The sequence below is a fragment of the Clytia hemisphaerica genome, unplaced genomic scaffold (assembly GCF_902728285.1).
Source record: "Clytia hemisphaerica strain Z4C2 unplaced genomic scaffold, Clytia hemisphaerica genome assembly, whole genome shotgun sequence".
NCBI lineage: Eukaryota > Metazoa > Cnidaria > Hydrozoa > Leptothecata > Clytiidae > Clytia > Clytia hemisphaerica.
The window spans coordinates 289227-309705 of NW_027103336.1; the positions used below are offsets into that span (position 1 = coordinate 289227).

The 20479-nt window shown below is 36.5% G+C and overlaps 1 protein-coding gene across 1 annotated transcript; it reads left to right on the forward strand.

Moving 5' to 3' along the window:
- The first annotated feature begins 5494 nt into the window (after window positions 1-5494).
- On the forward strand, window positions 5495-18436 carry LOC136817809 (uncharacterized). Its single transcript, XM_067074131.1, has 5 exons — window positions 5495-5696; window positions 13164-14691; window positions 15548-15751; window positions 16195-16476; window positions 16855-18436. The coding sequence occupies exons 2-5, from the start codon at window positions 13221-13223 to the stop codon at window positions 17742-17744; spliced, it is 2847 nt and encodes a 948-aa protein (XP_066930232.1). The 5' UTR covers window positions 5495-5696; window positions 13164-13220; the 3' UTR covers window positions 17745-18436.
- Window positions 18437-20479: the final 2043 nt, after the last annotated feature.

Below are 20479 nucleotides of genomic sequence, written 5' to 3' on the forward strand. Positions count from 1 at the left end.
TGTTAAAAAAGATTGTTGACACTTAGCTCCATTTTTTCAAAAATTTTAGCTTTCGTAACAGCTTCTAATGGAGATAGGACGACAAATACCAACGACAAAACAATGGAGAACCATCAATCACTGGTCAAACCTTTCTTCAGCCACGATGAACTCATCTTCGCATTGCTTTGTGCTTTCGGATTGGCTTTCATCATTGTGTCCATCTGTTTGACTTTACTTTGCATCAGACGCATTCGTCGCCAAAAGTGGGTACTATCAGAAAAAGCCATTCCAAAATATCTGTTCTTATTTGCCAGCTGGAAGAATTCTTCAACTTTTAGAACGTATCCCCCAATTTCCAGGTCATTCTATATTCAGAAAAAATTATCCTTGGAACAGATTGTTTTTTTTTTCAGCTTGGCGAATACGATAGGAACAAAGCAGATAGTCTAGGTTTCTTTCAGAATATGCAAGTTCTTTTTTTTGTAAAATATCTGTTCTAAACTTCCAGCTGGATCAAATGCTAGAACAGTCCTTAATATTTTTTGATTTCAGATTTTTGTAAATTATCTGTCTGGTTTCAACTGTCAGAAAAAAATGCCTTTTTTCCAACTGGAAAAAAGATCGGTGTAATTAGATAGGCAGTTTCTGCTGGAAACCTTCAGAACAGATCAGAAAGCAGAAAGCTTTAGATCAGATCAAGTTTTTCCAGCTCAGGGAAATCAAAAGGCTTTTTTTTATTCCAAAATCGGCCTAACTTTTTACTTAGAACAATTCAACATTTTTCAGGGGGTTTAGCCCCCCAGAGTTATTGTTTACAAGCAGTTGCAGTTTTGTATCAAAATTGAAAAAGGTCTTTTGTGTAAATGTCATTTAAAATAAAAACTATGCCCACAATGCTTATATTTACTTACTCCAACCTTTTCTACGTCATGCTTCTCTCACTATCAGATTTGCCAGACGTTCAAAAACAGGCGAAGGGAACGAAGCATTTGTAGCTGAAGAAGCCATTGATGTTGTGATCGCCAGAGAAGAAGCAATCCAAATATCTCAACCATCACCTGAAGAAAAGAAGAAGAAGAAAAAAGTAAACCATTTTGAATTTTCTGATTATTTCTCAGTTTCAAGGTTGTCAAGTATAAATGCTTGCAACGTTACACTTAATAAAATCCTATTTCAGCCAGACTATAGTCAATCATCGGAAGCCCATTTAGGCTTAACAGAATATTTACAAAAGTTGCTAGATTTTTAACATCATGTGAAATTTGCTAAAAGAAAAGTTTTAAAGTTAAAAGTTGAACAAAATAATACTCAATTTTAAAGCCAATGAAATGTAACGTTTCGGCCCCTAAAACCTGCCTCTATATAGTCTGGAGTGTTTGAATCAGAGCAGAAAAGTCTTTGAGAACCAAACAACAACCCTAAAAAAACTGAACACATCTATCATCCGTTGATAGATTCTTCGTCGCAAGAAGACCAAAGAGAAACCCGCCCTGCACGAATCACCTTCACCAACAAGAACAAAGGAAACTCCCTCCAATGAAACACCTCCGCCCACCACTTCTTCATCACGCCTTCATTTCTCACCTATGGTTTCTACTGACAGCAACCGTCTTTCCAACTCACAACCAAGCCTCATCAATGCCACAGAAAGTGATGGTGCTTCTCCAACGAAGTCGAAGGAAGGTCTTGGTTATGGTACGTTTATTGTCTTTTCTCCTCAAAATGAGTTTGTGTTTCATCTTTTTTCTGACTAGGATATTCCCATATATTCCTATGAAAGACAGAATTTATTCGACAAGCTTCAAACTGAAGGCATATTTCTTTATCCACTAAATCCTTCTAATTTTTGATGGCTTCTATCATTATACGGTGATTGAAGCTAACTTCACTTTTGAATCAAGCCCTTCTTATATCTGTGGTTGAGATTTTCATGGATCTGGCAGGTTCAGTGGTTCGTTATTTTAGTCCTCAGACAATTCTTGGTATCTCTTTCTCTTTTGTTTCATTACACTGCTTTTCACATCGTCTAGTACCCCTGGCGATACAAAACCAGTTTCTAGAAAGAGGGGACTCGATTTAGTATAATATACCAGTTTTGGTTATTTTACAAATCAGTCTCACATTTTTCACCACAGGGGAAACAAGAAACAGGACACATTCGGGAGACATCACAGTGACGGATGACGTTTTGAACCATTACGGTTCCACCACACCCCGTGGTTTCAAAGAAAGTCTTCTACATCAATTCACCAACGATCAACACAACGTCTTCCACGATAACGACGACGATTGCGATGATGAGCACGATTATGCACAAGTACCCGATCGTTTGTCCCATCGTGATCATGGTAGTGAAAGTCACGTGAGCCCGCATGGAAATTCAAATCATGAAAGTCCCCACAGTGTTAAGTCACGTCAACATTTAGTTCACGATCGTTCGTCCCATCGTGATCATGGTAGTGAACGTCACGCGAGCCCACATGGGAATTCAAATCATGAAAGTCCTCACAGTGTCGATTCACGTCAACATCAACCATACAATCGTTTGTCAGATCGTCACGGTAGTGAAAGTCACGTGAGCCCACATGGGAATTCAAATCATGAAAGTCTTCACAGTGTCCATTCACATCAACATCAACCACACCAAGAAGACAAAGAAAAGGAAGAGCATTTTCAAGACATTGATGAACATTCAGGTTTTGATCAGCAACATCTTTATGCAACCGTCATCCGAAAGAAACCTGATTCAGGGAGGAAGACATTATCTGAGCTAAGACATCTTTATTCAAGTGCATCTGATTATAAAACATCTTCTGGTAGTCAAGAGAAGAATAACGAAGATGAAGATGAAATCACTATCGATTTAGATGTTAACACTACGGAAGAGAACTCTATTAATCATCGGCAAGCTAATGAGACCACTATAACCTTAGACGATAACATTAGTGTGAATCAAGGTTCTTATTACGGTGATGTCAGCTCCACTAATGAAGACAAAGACAATGCGCAAGCGCCAGTCTACAATCGTTCTTCTTTAAAGAAAGTTAACAGCCGCGCTGCATTATGGGAACGAGGTCATGTTCAAAGTCCGATTCAGAGGTTGAGAGACTCGAAAGGTGAAAGTCCCACCAGAAATAAGTCTGTTAAACAAATGTGGCAAGAAAGAGACAGTATAAACTCACAAGACAGTAAATTTTCTTCGCCTTTTCGCAAAAAGAAGAATACAGTTTCATCAAAATACAATCGCAACAAAGATGAAGTTCCTGTTTCACCTATGATGTCCATTAGAGATATTTGGCAGAAACGAGTTGAGGAGAACGGCAGTGCTTCACCAACACATTCGATCAATCGAAACAGTAGTACTGCATCAAGGCAATCTGTACCAGCCTCTGTAACCAGCATGTCTGCAGAAGACTTTGTGAACGAAGATGGAGACCAGGCTAATGTGGACATGTCGGAGAGTATAGAGGCTATGTTTGACATGGGGGAAGACGGAGAGACTGGGGTTGAGGAAACGGAGGAAGAATCATTTGCTGACATTTTAAGAAAACATCATTTTGAAGAGAGAAAAAACAGGTAATTTCATTCAATACTGTCTTCATCCGGACAATTCGCCTACTGGACAATTGCTCATGTATCCCCTAGGACAATCACTTCCTGAGAGAATTGCCTCCCTGGATAATTACACCCTAAGATAATTGCCTCCCCCATTTGTCTGGGGGGGGCTATTGTCCAGTCACGTCTCGATAGTGAAATTAGGCATCGATAGATTATAGATGGGTCACGAAGACGGACAAATTTCCTCTAGCCTTCATTTGCGCTACGGAACCTTTCTACAGGCTAACCCAAAAGCAAGACAGACTAAATGATTATAGCCCCCGGACAATTGCTCACGACAATTATCCCCTAGGACAATCACTTGCTGAGAAGATTGCCTCCCCGGATAATTGCTTCCCCCAACTGTCCTGGGGGTTATTGTCCTGTCACGCCTCGACAATGAAGTTTAGTATTGAAAGATAAATTACGACGACCAAATTGACGGAATTTTTTACATGTTAACCCAAAAGCAAGATGGACTAATGCAAAATCTTAGAAAATCTGATCAATTTTGTGCTTTAACTTGCGAGCCGTAAGGCCGTAAGGGTCGATTTTGCGCCCAAATTTACGTAAATCTGGCTAAATTTTCTCCTATTTCTAAGGTTCCAATCACGAGACTCTAATTTTGTTTGCACGTACGGTTGTTTTCAGATCAAGTGCCTCCCCGAGTAATCTAATTTTGAAAAGAAAATTTTATATTTATGATTTATTGTAAAATTTCCATTGTGATAATTGTTAATATATATCTGTAAATTTGATTTGTAAATATAAACTTAAAATTTAAAGTTTAAATATTTTGAGATTAATTAAAAAGGATATGATTTAATCATTAAATTAACATAATCAAAGAGCTAATAATTGTAAACTGTCAGACCAACATAGTAACATCAAGTACAGAATGTTTTCAACCTCTGTATTGGACCTTCATTCAAAGTCCTGCTAAGAGTCGTAAAAATCCTAAAAAAATCTTTTTTCAGTCCCATTAAGGGTTACAGAATACGGAAAGATTTATATCGGCTAAATTTTAGCAAAAAGTCGAGGTAACGGCTCCAAAATTCCTAAAAATTTGGCTTTTTCCTTCGATTTTGACCAAAAAATTTCTGATTTTCGAAAATCGGGAACCACCCCCCTGTCATCCGCTAAACTTACTACCTGGTTAACTGGTAAGGTTGGAATTTATTGATTCGAGCTTTTACTTCCAAAATCATTTTTAAAACCAAAAAAACAAAAAGTACAAATTTGAACTTATTTCATGGATGTTGTAGACTTTTGAAGACTTTTGTAATTTGTATATGACAGTCTTGTGGGATCATTACTCCAATGTCAAGCATCTAGAGGGGTAGCATCCAAAACTTTATGAATTCCCTTTAAAATTTTGATAAAAAGAGAAAGTAGAGAAAGAGAGAGAGTGGTTTAGAAAAGAGAAGTTCTCAGTTTCTTTTAGTAAGTAGTTCGTTGATAGGGTATAATGGAAGGCTTAGCGTTTTAATTTCGTTTTAATCATGGAGAATTTATGTTGATAAAGCAATACCCTTTGCATTGTTGTGATAATTCAATTCAAAACGCTCTCATCTTTTGTTTCATCAGCCTTTTCTCTTATACTCTCCAATGAAAGAAGCTTTTTTTCTGTTGTCATTTTGCTTTTGAGAGAAATCTTATTCGTTAGTTCGGCTATTTATACCTCAGTTTTCACCTGCTTTTTATAAGCACTCCACTTAGTGTAGATCGGGCATTATGGTGGGTCATTTTGTTTTGTTTTGAACGATACATCCTTTGTTTTGACGACATGAAGCAATGTTTGTGCCTTAAAAGAATGTTCTTATAGATAAGAAAGTTTGTAGAACTTAAACAAAAAGAACAAAAGGGCAGAATAGAAGTAGTGAAGCACAGCTGTTGTCTTTTTTGCTCGCTCGCTGACATTCTGTGATTGACAAAAACAAAACAAAAAATTCTTTTAAGCACTCGCTCACTTTGAAGGCAATGAAATAGCCTGTCCAGCTTTTGGTATTAGCGCTGAGTGAGTTGGTGGACAGAGCGCATTTTTTGTCATCTACCAAAAAAAATCTGTTTGGTTCGTGGCGTTGTTGGAGGGTGGTTGATTTTCTCCAGCGCTTACGGTAAGTCCAGCTCATTCTCTTGACAACACCACATCCAGTCGCTCAATGATGGTGCAATATAACAACACCTGCTTGACGTTCCAGGCAACAGGTGTCATCTGATATGCTCCAACTTTTTTCCATGTTTTACTGACACCTTGGGAGGTGGTTTAAGATGATGACATACTTATTATGACAAAGTATTTTTGTGGAATTTATTTTGGAAAATTTTGTTATCTCTATACGAGAACTCGTGATTTTTTGTGATTTGTTCTTGGTTTAGCTATGATGTTTCATTATTTGAGTTTTTTGAATATTTCCTCGAATGGATAGCAGACCTTGTTTGACATTACCAGCTAGTCTTTAGTTATTGTAATTGAATTGAGTTTTCTTACAAATGAGAAATATACTTTTGAAACTTTTATTTTGATTCATTTTCAAAAAAATTTAAGTTTTGGTTTACTTTGGGTAGCAAACAGATACTGTTCCAAAACATAGATTGTATGATTTTTCAAAATCATTGCATTTGAAGTAAAAACAACAGCTGTGTGATGTCGTTTTTAGTTTTGCATTACTTTGTAAAGATAATTGCATCTTGTTGATTAGCTATCATTGACGTCTCCTCATCATCAACTCTCAAAACTTTTTTTCAGATGGTCATTATTTTTGAAGTAATCAGTGTTTGCAGTGAAATCATACTTAATTACATCTAATTATCGATAAAAAATACACCAAAACTTAATGAAGTGAGAAGGCTGAGAATGATGCTGGTATGATCAAATTTGAAATCGAATTTTGATAATTTCAAAGTCCTCGTAAAATTTGAATTGATGCTCTCTATTTATTCATCGAATAAGGGAGCGTATCGTTTAGTAGAACGTCGTTTATGATAGTTTCTCGTTGACGGTGACTTTCAATATGATCGAATAAGGGAGCCTATAGGAGAACATCGAGTTAGAAATATTCCTCCTTGTAAATATCCAAATGTTAAAATCTTAAGGTTAGCCTAATTTTAGTTTCCTCAAAGCTTGCAATTTACCGTGAATATTTTTAAAAGGAGTGATATTACTTTTTTGTGGAAGTGTTATGATGTCTTTCTGATGAGAAAAGCAATGCACCACAAACAGTGCTATCTTTGTGAAGAAGGCATCATTAACAGTGCTATCTTTGTAAGGAAGGTATTCCCTCAGTAAAACAAACACGATAGACTAAAGAGTTATTGCTTTCTGGACAACAGCTTGAACCTGTCTTTCCTTTGGCTGACATCTTTATATAATACACAGTTTATCACTGTGCAAAGCCAGGCCAGAGAGATTTTTATATTACTTTTTTTGATAATATGAATATTTTGATGATTTGCTTTTTATTCCGGCTTTTGGAAGGTTTTAAGATTCCCAGTTGCTAGTGGCAACCCATAATGAAAAGGTGCTTAAAAAAACAAAACCGATTAATTATTTGAGAAGATGTGTTAAAAAAGATTTCATTTCGGCAACTTGACATGAGCTGGTTTTTGCTTAAAGTGACGTCGTTGTCATGACGATAGAAAGATGGCTGACATTAATCGTGTTTGCGTGATTTTGCTTTTTTGATGTCATTATTAGCACGTACAAACTAATTTCATTAATATGATGAAATTTCCAACTAAAATTGAATTATGATGCCACCGAAGATTTCTTTCAAATTCCAAATTTTCATAAAAAACCGACTTTTTCTTTCCGATTCTGAAATTGAGACCGATCTCTTGCTAAATCCCGTTTCTCCTGACTTGATGTGACCAATTTTTCGTCTGCATCAATGGACCTAGTTTTCAAAATATCGTTCAAATTTTCCGCCAATACACATTAGTGAGTTTAAACATCTACTCTTTTGAGGACCACGGAGTGACTGAAGCGATTGGGACGGTAAAATTGTTGATTTACCATCCTCAGTCAATCGATCAGGATCCAAACTAATCAGAAGTTATCCATCTCTCGTGGAAAAACACGGACCTAAACTTCGTACTTCTTTTCATTTTGTACATAATATTTCATCATATTTATCATGTTCTGCTGCTTACTTAGATTGCATACTACCTATCGACGATTTTCAACAAAGAATTGTAATGAAATGTTATGGATTTACGATTAATGTAAAGATTAGCATAGACAAAATATCAGAAAGAGATTTCTCCAAACCGCATGTTATGCAGTTCAGATTGTTGATCGTTTAATACCATTATCTCGGTTTATTTTATTATTATAACCTCGATGCTTATTGGGCTTTGCATTCTCATTTTCATTCGCAGGGGTGTATTATCTTGGTTCCTACTTTGATGATTCCATCAGACATGGAGCTTTTTGCAGAAATTGCCAGATCATTGAGATATCGATGTTTCAATTGTTAAAAGCAAGCAATCCAACAATTTCCAGTCAAGTTCATTAGATTGTAAGAAAACCTAGCTGCCACACAACGTTGTTTCAACGTTTTTCTAATATTCACAACGTCAAACGTTAAACTATTGTTAAAACAACGCTGTGCCACAGACTCACTGAAGAAAAAAGTTCCGCCGGTGCTGTGGGACAGGGGTGTTTAAAACAACACTATGTGCCAGCATTTGAATTTACACCGAAACTTTGTTGAAAATACACAATCTGATGACAATGCAATACGTGTGCATAATGTTTCACTTACACAAGCCAGGTGTACCAGTATTTGTTGAGGAACTCTTTAGCAAAATGTTTAGGTCCAAACAAAAATGTAGAGATGATACTAGTAAATTCATGCTATTAAAAAATGTTTAAACAATTAAAACATTATTCATATTCATATCAACCACTGGCTGGGATATTAGGGTAGGATTATTGTACCTTCTTGGAAGGGTAATTGAATATGTTTTAGAGCTGGTCAAAAAAGTGGAAAGGAAAAAATTAAAATAACCTGAAAATCTGTATCTACTCAAGATCTTTGAGGGTAGCTAGAAAAGATTGCTTCTTTTTTTTCAAATTTTATCTTCGAGTCCTTTTTTTCGTTTTGAGAACTTTTGGTGTCTTAATGGTGGGCGTTGAGGTGAAGTATGGATGTCTTAAAATGGGTGCTCATGCTTTCTGTGACATATTTTATTCTAAAAAACAGTACACATCCCCTTCTCACAGACCTGGTAGGATTTTTTCAGCAAGTAGGATTAGAATAATAACGGACGAGAACTCAATGGGGAAGGATAGTCATTATTTTCTATGGCTGGGGATTTCAATTCTTTTGTTTTTAAGTCAGAAAATTCAGTGGGGATTAGAAAAATAGTATAATATTTTTCAGTGAGGATTTATTTTGATAGTTTTCAGTGGGGACAAAAATTGGAGGATAATTATCCATCAGAGACGATATTCTGGCCAATTTTTCCAGTGGAAAGGATCCCAGTGGGTCTGTGAGAAGGAGGTGTCAGTACCAATTTTCGGATTAATTTGGAAACTTTGTAAGAAGTATTCTTGAAATCTAACTTATGTATGTTTTAGAAAATTCCGATTTCAATATTTTGGGAGAGAGTTTTGACATCATGAAACTGAGACCAAAACAATATGGCGTTCTCCAGAGTGGGGTGACATCCTACGTGATAATACGAAAACCGATATATGAAATTGATCTTCTTAAGTTGACAGTTATGAAAGAAAAGAGTTGATCTCCACATTAGAAGAGGTTCAACGTGTAAATATTTCATCAAAGTCTCTTCGCTTTAAATATCAAATTCTTTTCACTTGTGGTGACGTCATTTTTTCAGGGGGTTCTTGATATCATTCTAAATACAATTTGAATTCAATAGTATTTGGAATGTGTCTTTTTGGTTCAGTCGGTATACTCATGGTAAACTTTGGTGATTTTAGACGTAGAAATGAAATTTCATCAAAGGATAGTTTTGCACAATGTGGGAATGTCTTCTGTCAGTGGATAAATCTTCTTGGATCGTCTGTTTCTTAAACTACACGTTTTACAAAAGAATTACACAATTTTTGAAACCTTCGGATGTACTGACTTTTTTCAGCGTAAAGATGTTCTTAAGATTATTCTGTATTGTGTTGTATTATCATGTATGAAATTTTCCAAGAAAATGGGTGTTTTAGAGTTCGAAAAGCTTTAAAAGTTTTTTCACTTGTTCTTGACATTTGGCCATCGAAGCCTTGTGTTCTTATAAAGTTTTTCTTATTAAAAATGGTGGTATGTCTAAAAACTCCTTTTGTGAAAAGAAAGGTTTTTGTGCTTATTTTCAATGACCAAGAACGTTCATCAACTTCTTTAATTCCTGGTAATTGGATGTGAAGGTGGCCTCAGGAGAGCTTTGAAATTTAGGGCTCAAATTTAAGATAAAATTGTTTCCATGGGTTTTTTCAAAGATTGAACCATAAAATAAAATTTTCTATTAGCTAAATTAGTCCTGCAATGTGTAGGTAAGGCCTTGATTGAATGAGATTGATTGAGCTCCCCGAGTCCGTGAATAATCATGGTGTCTTGCATCTTTAAAACAAATGTGACTTTTAGGATAATTTTTCATGTTTGAAAATCTTATATTGTTTGTTTTGTTTGAAGGTTAATCACGATACTGTCGTATGTGAAAGAGAAGTGGTAAAATTTCTGCGTTCCAGGCCCGTAGCAAGCATTTTCATTTTGAGGGGGAAAAGTGAGAAATATAAACCGAGGGTCAGCCAAATTTCGCAATTTAAGGTGTCTAGATTTCTGGAGAACGGATTATGCTCAAAATGAAGCCATTAATACAAGATTTTTCATAGCTACCAACTTTTGGGGGGCAAATGCCCCTGCGTTCCATTTTGCCCAAATCTTCTTTTTGGTAAAAGTTGGCGTTTCGTGATAATTGGACGAGAAAGGACGCATCAACACAAATAAGCCATGGTCACTTCAAAACAATTGACGTTTGATAGAAAGCCTTCTTTGGCATCTTTAGACACAAAGCCATGTTGTATCTTTATTTTCTCTAGAAGAGAGAAAGCTTCACCAGTAGGGATTTTCTTCAACCTTTGCTGCGAGGACGAAAAAACAGTTTTTACTTCTGCTCATGCTGAGCGACCATCAGAAAAATGCTGTGTCTTTATCACGACTTGTATGATGTCTATTGGTAGGAAAAAGCGCAGGATGATTCAATCTATTTTCAATTTTTTTCAACTCACAATTAATAGGGACTTGGCTAAGGAAATCATGATATTTAGTCGACAAATAGATTAAATTTTTCGGGAAAAGCTAAGGTTTGATACCAGAAAGGAGTGTCTTGTGAGGGAAATCAAACACCAATTTACTCTATCGCATGATGACATGAATGGAAAGAAGAGTTTCGGTGTTCTTACATCTTATTCGTTTCTGAGATTTTATACGATTAAATATACTCTTGTATTAAAACGGTGTAGGTTTTTCGAGGCACACGCTGTAAAAAAATTTTTTTCAAGCTCAAGTTCCAAGCTTTTGTATTCATTCTGAATGAATTGTCATATTTGGGTCAAGAGATATATCGAAATTCATGCAGCAGTTTACACAAAACACTTAAGATTTGATTGTCAGTTTTATCATTTTAAAATGTCACTTGAAAGTTACAAAATTTTTAATTTGTCTGTATTTTCTCTTACGATGAATTTTTAAACAAAAGGAAAAGTATTTGGTATCAGACTGCAAAGCTCATTTGTAAAAAAAATAATTCGTCGTTGATGCTATAAGTCTATAAGGAGATATTTGTATCTGGAAAGTTCAAATTTTCTTTCTGGAATACAAATGCTCAAATGTATTCGTGTGTTATTCAATAAGCATTGTGGTTTTCCTAAGAAAGTACAGTTGATTCTCTAATTCGATTTTTCAGGGGGAAGAAATGTTTTAGAGAGGTTCTTTTACGAGAGTTTTTTGTTGATGGTGACTTTCAATATTATCGAAAAATGGAGTGTATCCACGAATAGTCACGACCGTCAAATTCGAGGGTGTCGACTGAGTAGTTAAATTTGAAGATTCTAACATTGGTTAAAGTATAATTTAATCGAACGGGTATGGTCCAATACCAATCGCGTTAATGTCGCACTGTTAAGTTTTAAGCTTTAATTATTCATTCATATGCTCCAACAGATGCTTTAGAATCTCTGCATTTATTTCCTGTCTGCTTTAGAATTCTTTTTACTCGTGCTGAAGTTAAGCCTGATAGATTAACTTGGACCTCCCTTCAAGACACTTGAGGAATTTTGTGATTGAAACTAGCAAATCGTACAATTAAGGACCACAAAATTCGTCGCATTATTATTTGGTCGATTTGATGTTTATTGCTAATGAGTTCTTGCTTTATCGTCAAAGATCTCTTAAACCTAGTTATTGCCCTGCCTATCAGGGCCGGCGAAACGGGAGGGGCCGGGGGGCCATGGCCCCCCACTTTTTTGCTAAGATAAAAAAAATAAACAACCATGGTGGCGCCTCCTTAGACACTTACTATTTGGCCCCTCTCAAAATTGATTCGCCGGCCCTGCCTATTCTAATGCTCAGAGACGGTTAAAAGTGGATAGAAAGTTGGCAATTTTAAGAAAAAGTCATTTGGAATGATTGGCGTCAAAAAAAGAAATCGAATTTTAGACAGCCAACTTTCTACCCAATTTAATTCACAATTGGAATAGGCTGGGTAACAATTGGGCCATCTAAACAAGAGTGTGATTAACAGTGATTAACACAAGTGGGACCGAAATGAGTCCGGTCCTAATTACAGATTTTTGTCTTGACGAGCAAGCTTGTTTTGTGAGGCATTTTTTAATCATTTGAAAGCAAGAGTTGTTGTATTGATTTTCTTTTCGATTGAAATGAATACACATCTGTTTACATTGTCAAGATCCGATTAACGATAAAGATCGAATTGTAATGAACGCTTTGTTTAAAATCTCATCTCTACTATGTTTTGAGCTTTATGAAGCTTTCCTATATTAAAAGGACTTAATCTTAAAACATAAACTGCATTCTAATGTGAATCAAAAGTAATGATCATTTCCTATCAGCTTTTTTGAACGATTGGTATTTTTTTGTTTCGTCTTTTGCTTTTTTCAAGGAGGTATGTCTTGCTTAAATGAATTAATAAACTTCATTGGCGTTGGTTGGCTAAACTTTCTTATTTGCGGGGAAACTTTCCTATTGCCATTTTACAACGGAAAAATTCTAACAATCTGGATGGGTACAAATATAGCTTCAACTTGTGTGTTTATCTACGCATTTGTACCCGACACTCTGAATGGGTACGAAGATAGCTTCAACTTGCTAAGGTGATCAGTCTTAAGGCCGACGGTCTAACGGAAATGTGCCAGGAATGTTTACCCTGGAAATAAGAAAGTGTAGCCATCCTATACGGTAATTAACAAATGTGTTGGACTCCTGATTCAGTTGGAATATACGTGTGTTACATGGAAGTCTTAAAACCATTGGTTCTGACCCTTAGAAAACTTTGCTCTCAAAACTTTTCTCTTGAATTGATGTTCTATCCCTTTCTTTTATTTACAGATCGCAACCAACAAAGTGATGCCTGAGCTCAACTAAAACAAAAACACATAGATTGACATGTCAGCAGATTATGACCAAACCCAACCACAACAATACGAAGAAGAAAGAGAAGGACATATATACAACACAAGCAACGGAAACGTCATCAATCACCAAGGTTACCAAGAAGAAGAAGCGCAAACGAAAACCCAACTTATTGAAACACCTGGACATAGCAATGAAACTAATGATCGAAGAAATGACAATCGAAACAAAGTGAAAATCAATTCCACTAAAATCTCTATCGGTAGCAGTAAAAATAAACCCAAACAACAATCCATTGACGAAGATTCAGGTATTGATTCAGATTCTAAGAAGAGTAGACGAAGAGACAAGGATGCTTCTTCTGATATCTTGAATACCATTGATTGGAAGATGGATAGTGGTGAACAATATAATGGATCCAGTGAAATACCAGAGATGGCAGATTTGAAGATTCGAGATAAACATGATATTCGTAGAGAAGATGATAATGAGGAAGATGTTTTTGAATCGACTCCTCCCAAGAATACTGAAAAAGCAAAACGTGTCCAAGTGAGAGGGAGATCTCTGGAAGAGGAACGAGCTATTGAAGAAATGAAGAACGAAAAGAATAAAACAAACCTTTCGCCCATCACACGATCAAATGGGTCGGTCACTGATAAGGATTTGAAAGACTCTTTAGATTTTTTAAGTAAAACACCTGATGTAGATTGCTTGGATTCGGATTTAATGAACAGTTTAATGGACAGCTATTTGGAGAAAGATTACGTTAACAGGCCACCTACCCTTAAAAAACCTGTTCGACCTCCAAGCACTTCCAGTCGAAAAAGCAGTAGCTCCGATAGTGTTTCCAAAATGGCAGATTTGGAAAAGAACTTAAAAACAATTCGAGAAAAGAATAAAAAACAACCACCTCCCCCTGTTCGTAACAAACCGCCCTCTGTTTCAAAAGCATGGGAGGACCCACGTGAACAACAACGTTTGAAAGTTAAAGAGAAACAATGGCCACCCAAAGAACCGCCCAAAGACGTGGGCGCTTACGTGGTGGAGAGTTACGGGCGTACGGATCCATATACAAAGAAATTGATACAAGACGTACAACGAACGAAACGTGAAGAGGAGGAACGCAAAGAAGCAGAGAAGCGAGCGGAGATTGTGAGTGAAAACACGGCACCTGTCAGCGCATTACGTGATACATTTTCAAACAAACCCAGGGAAGGGGCACTTGGTACTCTTCGACCTCACACCGAACTCCATGCAGAGAAATCATGGATTCGTCATGAGAAGAAGCCAATCGTTTACGATGAAGCACCAGAAGAACCTGATTGGATGACATTGATTCGTAATCGCCGATGGAAATCCACTGTCAAAGCTCGCTTCCCTTGCCAAACGTCTGATCGCACGGAATTCGAAAGACGGTCAACTACACCAAAGAATTGGAAGAAACTTGCTAAAGATAAGAACGCATTGAAAATGCTCTCAGAAATTGTTGGTATTGGAGCTGAAGGTAAGATAATCCCAGACGGCATACAACGTCAAAACAACGTCCATGTGACATTCATAACGTCCATATAACGTTATTTGAACGTTAAAACAACGTTGTGTGCCAGCTGGGACAATGTCTTCACTTAAATCATTCTAGCTAAACTTCCTTTCCTTTCTTCCCGATCCTTTCGGCTGCCATTATAATTTTGAGGGAAGAACTTACTCTATATAGAGGCACTATTACTAAACTATAGATTTTGGATAGAGTTTTCCCTAGTTTTCCAACAAACCCAAATTGCATTTGAGTTTGACGTACTGTGGCTTTGACAGATTTCCTGAAGGAGTTAATTACACCAACACTTTTTACTTTTATTGCACATAAGATATTTTCCATAAAATGAGTGTTAAGCAAATAGTGTCCACCACTTTTACAAGTTCAAGTCTATGATTAGCAAATCAGAAAGAAAAGAATGGAGAACCAAACACCTGAATATATCTCCTACCCTGGCTCAGTAATGAAAACATTTAGCGAGTTGGAGAATTAAGGAACTGGAATGCCAATGGATGAGAAAATCATTTGGATTTAATTTCTTCCCCAGCAACACTAGTGCTTTTCTTGTGGATCATTACAATTTCTTTATAAGAACAAACTATATAAGAACATACGGTTGTGATAATAACCAAAATATTAAGAACAAGTTAAAAACCTTTTGAGGCTTACGACTCTAAAACACTCGATTAAAATTACTCACAATGGTCAAAATTAGAACAAAGAACATTAAAGCTTAAAACTCAAAAAGTTAGGAAAATATATCCAAAAGCTTCAAAAACTTTGGATGTTCTTATATAAAAAACGTTATCTTTCAATTTCAATATAGGCGAAGAACTATTCTTGAGACTAGCCAATCAACGTCAAAAGATTGAAGAAGATAAAGAAGAAATGGACAAACTTGCTGAACAAGAACTATTAGCCTATCAAGTAGCAAGAGAGTCCATTGGTGAAGAGGCTGCTTATAGTCTTCAGATGGACAACCCACTACCGGCCGCTCGTATGAAACAAATGGCCCCTGAAAAGAACAGAAGTAAGTAGTGCTGTTATGAAAATAAAGTACAGTTGACGCTCTCTAATTCGACGTTCTACTATTCGATATGCTCCCTTATTCGATGAAATTCCAAGTCAAACAGAAAATCTCATAAACGACGTTCCCTCATTCGATGAAAATCCAATTCCCCTTGAAGATCGAACAAAAGAGCGTCAACTGTATAGTTTTTTAGTTACGTTGGACAGAATATCGTATTGGTTGCCTGCTATGGAAGCTTCTTTAAAACTTCTAGCCGTCTAGAAATCTGAGAATACATTTAACAGTGGATCAAGTAAGAAAATGTTACTGTATCTCTCATTGGCCCCGGCGAGCCGTTTAAATTGAGGGGTCAAAGTTTTGAGAAAAAAATGTCGCCAACCAACGACATTGCATGTGTTTCTATGAAATTATAAAATATATCGATTTTTCTTACTATCGTTCAGCTGCCAGTACATACGACAGTACAGAGAACATCAGTGGTGTTTCTAATGACGCTCTTGCCGGCTATCCATTCACCACTTCACAATTGGAAGCTGCTTATCTGACCAATCAACTGCTTCGTCTTCATCCTGAAGAATTCAGAAAACTCATTTCATTGGATAGATCACGCCAAGCGACACTTCGATGGCAATTCTCCTCAGATCCCTTTGATTCTGTCCATGAACATCAGAATTTGCCGTATGAAATGGCGCTGCTTGCTTCAGATGAACCCAGGGTCTTGCAAGGTATATTATTTGAGTTTTTTTGTTGTCTTTTTTCATCCTACGAAAGATTTGTATAGACTATAATTTACTAAATCAATCATTAATACTTAACTATAATGTTTGCCTCTCAGTCTTGCTTAATAGCAAGTTTATGTATGCGAGATAAATCGAGGGTTTACGGTATAAACCAAAGTTGGCACGTCTCCAAAATCATCGTCCACTTTGCTCGACGACGGTAAAAACACCAAAATACTTTGTCTTGTATCGATTTCACTTACCGTCGCCCTCGATATCTTATGATACATAGACTCGGTAATGTGAACGCTGCGAGGCTACTAGAGAACTCGTGATAGTGCTGCAAGTTTTCTCATTGAAGTAATTACTTTTCTCTCTTTTCAGCCATGCGAAAAATCGTTTCTCAAGGTGCAGACGACTATCGCTCGGTATTTTCGAGCACCGCACCCACCCCTCAACCCCGATCACGCGCCCGATCAGAGGGCGGTCATTACTCCAATTTTTATTATGAGTCGGATGGCTATGAAAGTTCAAATTCAGTATCTTCCTCTTCATCCATGGGTGGATCAGCAGCACGTGGCCGCCCCAAGAAAAAGAAGAAGGCTCCCATCCCAATCCCTAAACAAGTGCGTGGCCGTTCGGTAAGCCCTTCGGTAATGAATATGCCACCTGTTGCTCCAAAACCAAGAAACCATTCATCATCAGGATCAACATTGAAAGTTCCATCATTGAAATCCATTCATGGTGACGATAACGCGGAAGTTCAATCACATTCTTTGTTTGATGACGCTGATGTCCAGTTGAATGATGAATATGATGATCTGAACAAATTGACGCAAAGTTTGTCCCGGAATATTGATGAAGAATTACAAGGAATCACTTCAACGCTTGAAGACAGGAAGAAAGGTTTCTTCGAAGAAGCCATTAGGAATGAAAATGAAGGGCGACAAAGAAGATCCAGCACTTCAGATGGCATTGATCCTTCAGAAATCTCTAACAGGCGTCGTGAGTTTGTAGAGAATGATTTGAAAAGCAGTTCAGCAACAGATGTTCGCGCCGATCTTCCAAAGACCCGGCATAAGGTGAGACGCATCAACAGTAATGCTCAACTGAATGCCGTCTTTAGAAAACGTCGACAAATGTCTGAGGTTGATACTGCAGAAGGGCAACAACCAGCAGATGGTGATCAACCACAGAATCCCCAACAACAACAACAAACCAAAGATGAAATGGCTGACGTTTTGAATCAAATACAATCGCTAAATGGTGAGTGAAGATTTCGCGTCCAGCTTTAGAAGACGAATTATTTAGAGTGAATATCGTATTGGAAGACATAGGCAGATTGTTTTAAAATGACCAGGTTCCGACGAACCTTCCATAAACTGATCCAATCCAACTAAAGATACCAACCACCTACCTTACCAACTATGGATAAGCTTTGGCAACTCCTTTGGAGACATCAAACAAACCAAGCTAAAGCAAATGGTCGAACAATCTGAAAAATTCATACAAGAGAATCTCATCAATACCATTTCTATATGATTGAAAAACTACTAGAATAATTTTTATTTCGAATTTTATTTTGATAATCTTATTTTTCCCCAAACAAATAAAGTTGAAAATTCTTCATAAGTTGGCAAGCCTGTCTTGATTCAATATCTTGACACCTTTTCTTCGTAAAAAAATCTGATTCAAATAATTCGAGACATCCACTTCTAAAAATTGAACTCCTGCTATTATTCGAAGGCCTTCATGTATATATTGTATAGAACTTTTCTCCTGAAGCTTGAAGATTTCAACTTTCATTTATCATCCCCAAACAAAAGAAGAAGTTCTTATATAATGTACAAAAACATATTTCTGATTAAAAAAATATTTTTTCTGTTACCATAAATTGAATTTGTTAAAATTTTTGTTGCTTTTTTGTATAAGAAAATGTAAAGAGAAATACACTGAAATACAATTATCCTTTCTTGGCCCTTCTTGATTCAATTACAACCCTACAAGTCTTACAAATAAACACACAAGCCAAAGATAACAATACAAAATTTCATACGCCCCTACCGTAGAACTTACTCACAGAGACCCTCTAACCCTAAAAACTCCAGGCTAAAAATTAGTGCTTTTTGTCCCTGAGCCACCACAAAAAACTGGTCCTGTATGACGTCATTAAGAAATAACTGAAAAAAACCCTTTCTTGGGGATGCCGAATAGTATTGAATGATTAGAATGATTGAACTTCTTTTCTTTGGATATTTTTTGGGTTTAAAAAAGGACGTCATCAAAAGTCTCAGTCTTAAACAATTACCGTGGAGGTACTTTCTCTAGTAAATTTCCTCTTTTGCCAAAAGACATGATATAGAAAGCAATTACGTTGTTACGGGGAATATGTATAGTCCGGGAGCCAAACCCAAAAAATGGCACTTTTGCTTAACCCAAGATTCTACAGGATAAACTATACATTTTTAGAATCCTCAACTATCCTAGTTTAAGAAATGGTCGGTCCCCAAAGCTAACTCCTGGTCAATTTTTCATACTGGGCCCAAGTTTAGGGGGTACTTTTTATCCTTTGTAAGGATTTGTTAAGGAAAATATTTTTGGAAGCTCTGAATAGCAATATAGTGGAATTTCAAAGCAAAAACTGACAAAATTACGTCAAAATAATGTTATAATTTGGCCATAACTTAAGTTAAATCCGTCATTATTTTGTGTAGGTTGTCAACAAAAGTACTAAGAAATGACTGAAGGGTATATAACTGGTTTCCATCTCAAAATTTCATAAATTTGAGGCTACCATACAATAAAAACATCCAAATTCAGGCAACAACTACCAAGAAGTGGTGTATTTACCCCCTGATTTGCCCACAGTGACCCTGATTACAGACAATGAAAACACAAATAACTTTCCCATTGCTCCTACTACAAAATGAGTGGTCAGAAATAAAATTGGTACACCATAAAACTGCTTTATGGGTGAAATAGGTCCAAAAACGATAAAAATCGCCTAAAATGGGCATTTTTACCCCCAGATTTGTCCATTTGCACCCTGGTTTTGTTAGTTTTAAGTCATCATTGTAATCTTTCAGGATATATTACACGAAAATCAAGTTTAAACTATTTTTGATGACGTTTTAACCAAGATTAGTGGTGAAAATTGCTCAAAAAAATTGCATAAAAATGGGCAATTTTACCCCCTGCAGTCCTGAAATAATACTAAATACTGTTTGTTTGAAATTTTTCTGATGTATTGCATCAAAGTCTATCATAACACCTAGTTTGTGTCTCATTAAAAGTTGTTTGGGTAGGTCCCAGACTTAAAAAGGGTCAAAATTTAGTTAAAATACCCAAATTTTCCCTTTTTTTCCCCAGGCAAACCTATAAAAATAATTTTTCACAAAAGTTTTTTGCCGAAAATAATCATCAGCCTACCTTGAAACTTTTTGCAAAGTTTCAAAGCAATTTTCTGATTTACTAGATAAGCAAATTATATCATCCCTGGAATGGCATTTTCCTTAACAAATCCTTACAAAAGGTAAAAAGTACCCCCTAAACTCGGGCCAAGTATGAAAAATTGACCAGGAGTTAGCTTTGGGGACCGACCATTTCTTAAACTAGGATAGTTGAGGATTATAAAAATGTATAGTTATCCTGTAGAATCTTGGGTTAAGCAAAAGTGCTTATTTAAGGAGATATAGGATTTGGCTCCCGGACTAGTAGAAAGGAAACTCATTCGACATCATTTATGGTACCGTAGACGAGCCTCAAAACTGGATCACTTGTTCAGGTAAACTACTAGTAATAAAACTAGTTTTAAGATTGGAAGTCGAAATTCACGACAATCATGAAGACGTAATGATTTCTTTTACGGGAACATCTCGGATTTTGCAAGTAGCGGCAAATTTTGGCAAAGTCAATACTGCCAAAACCAGGGTGTTTCCATAGAAAACATTACATCATTAATTTCATGAATAAAGAGTGACTGCGTGGTCTAAATTTATCGAAAGAGATG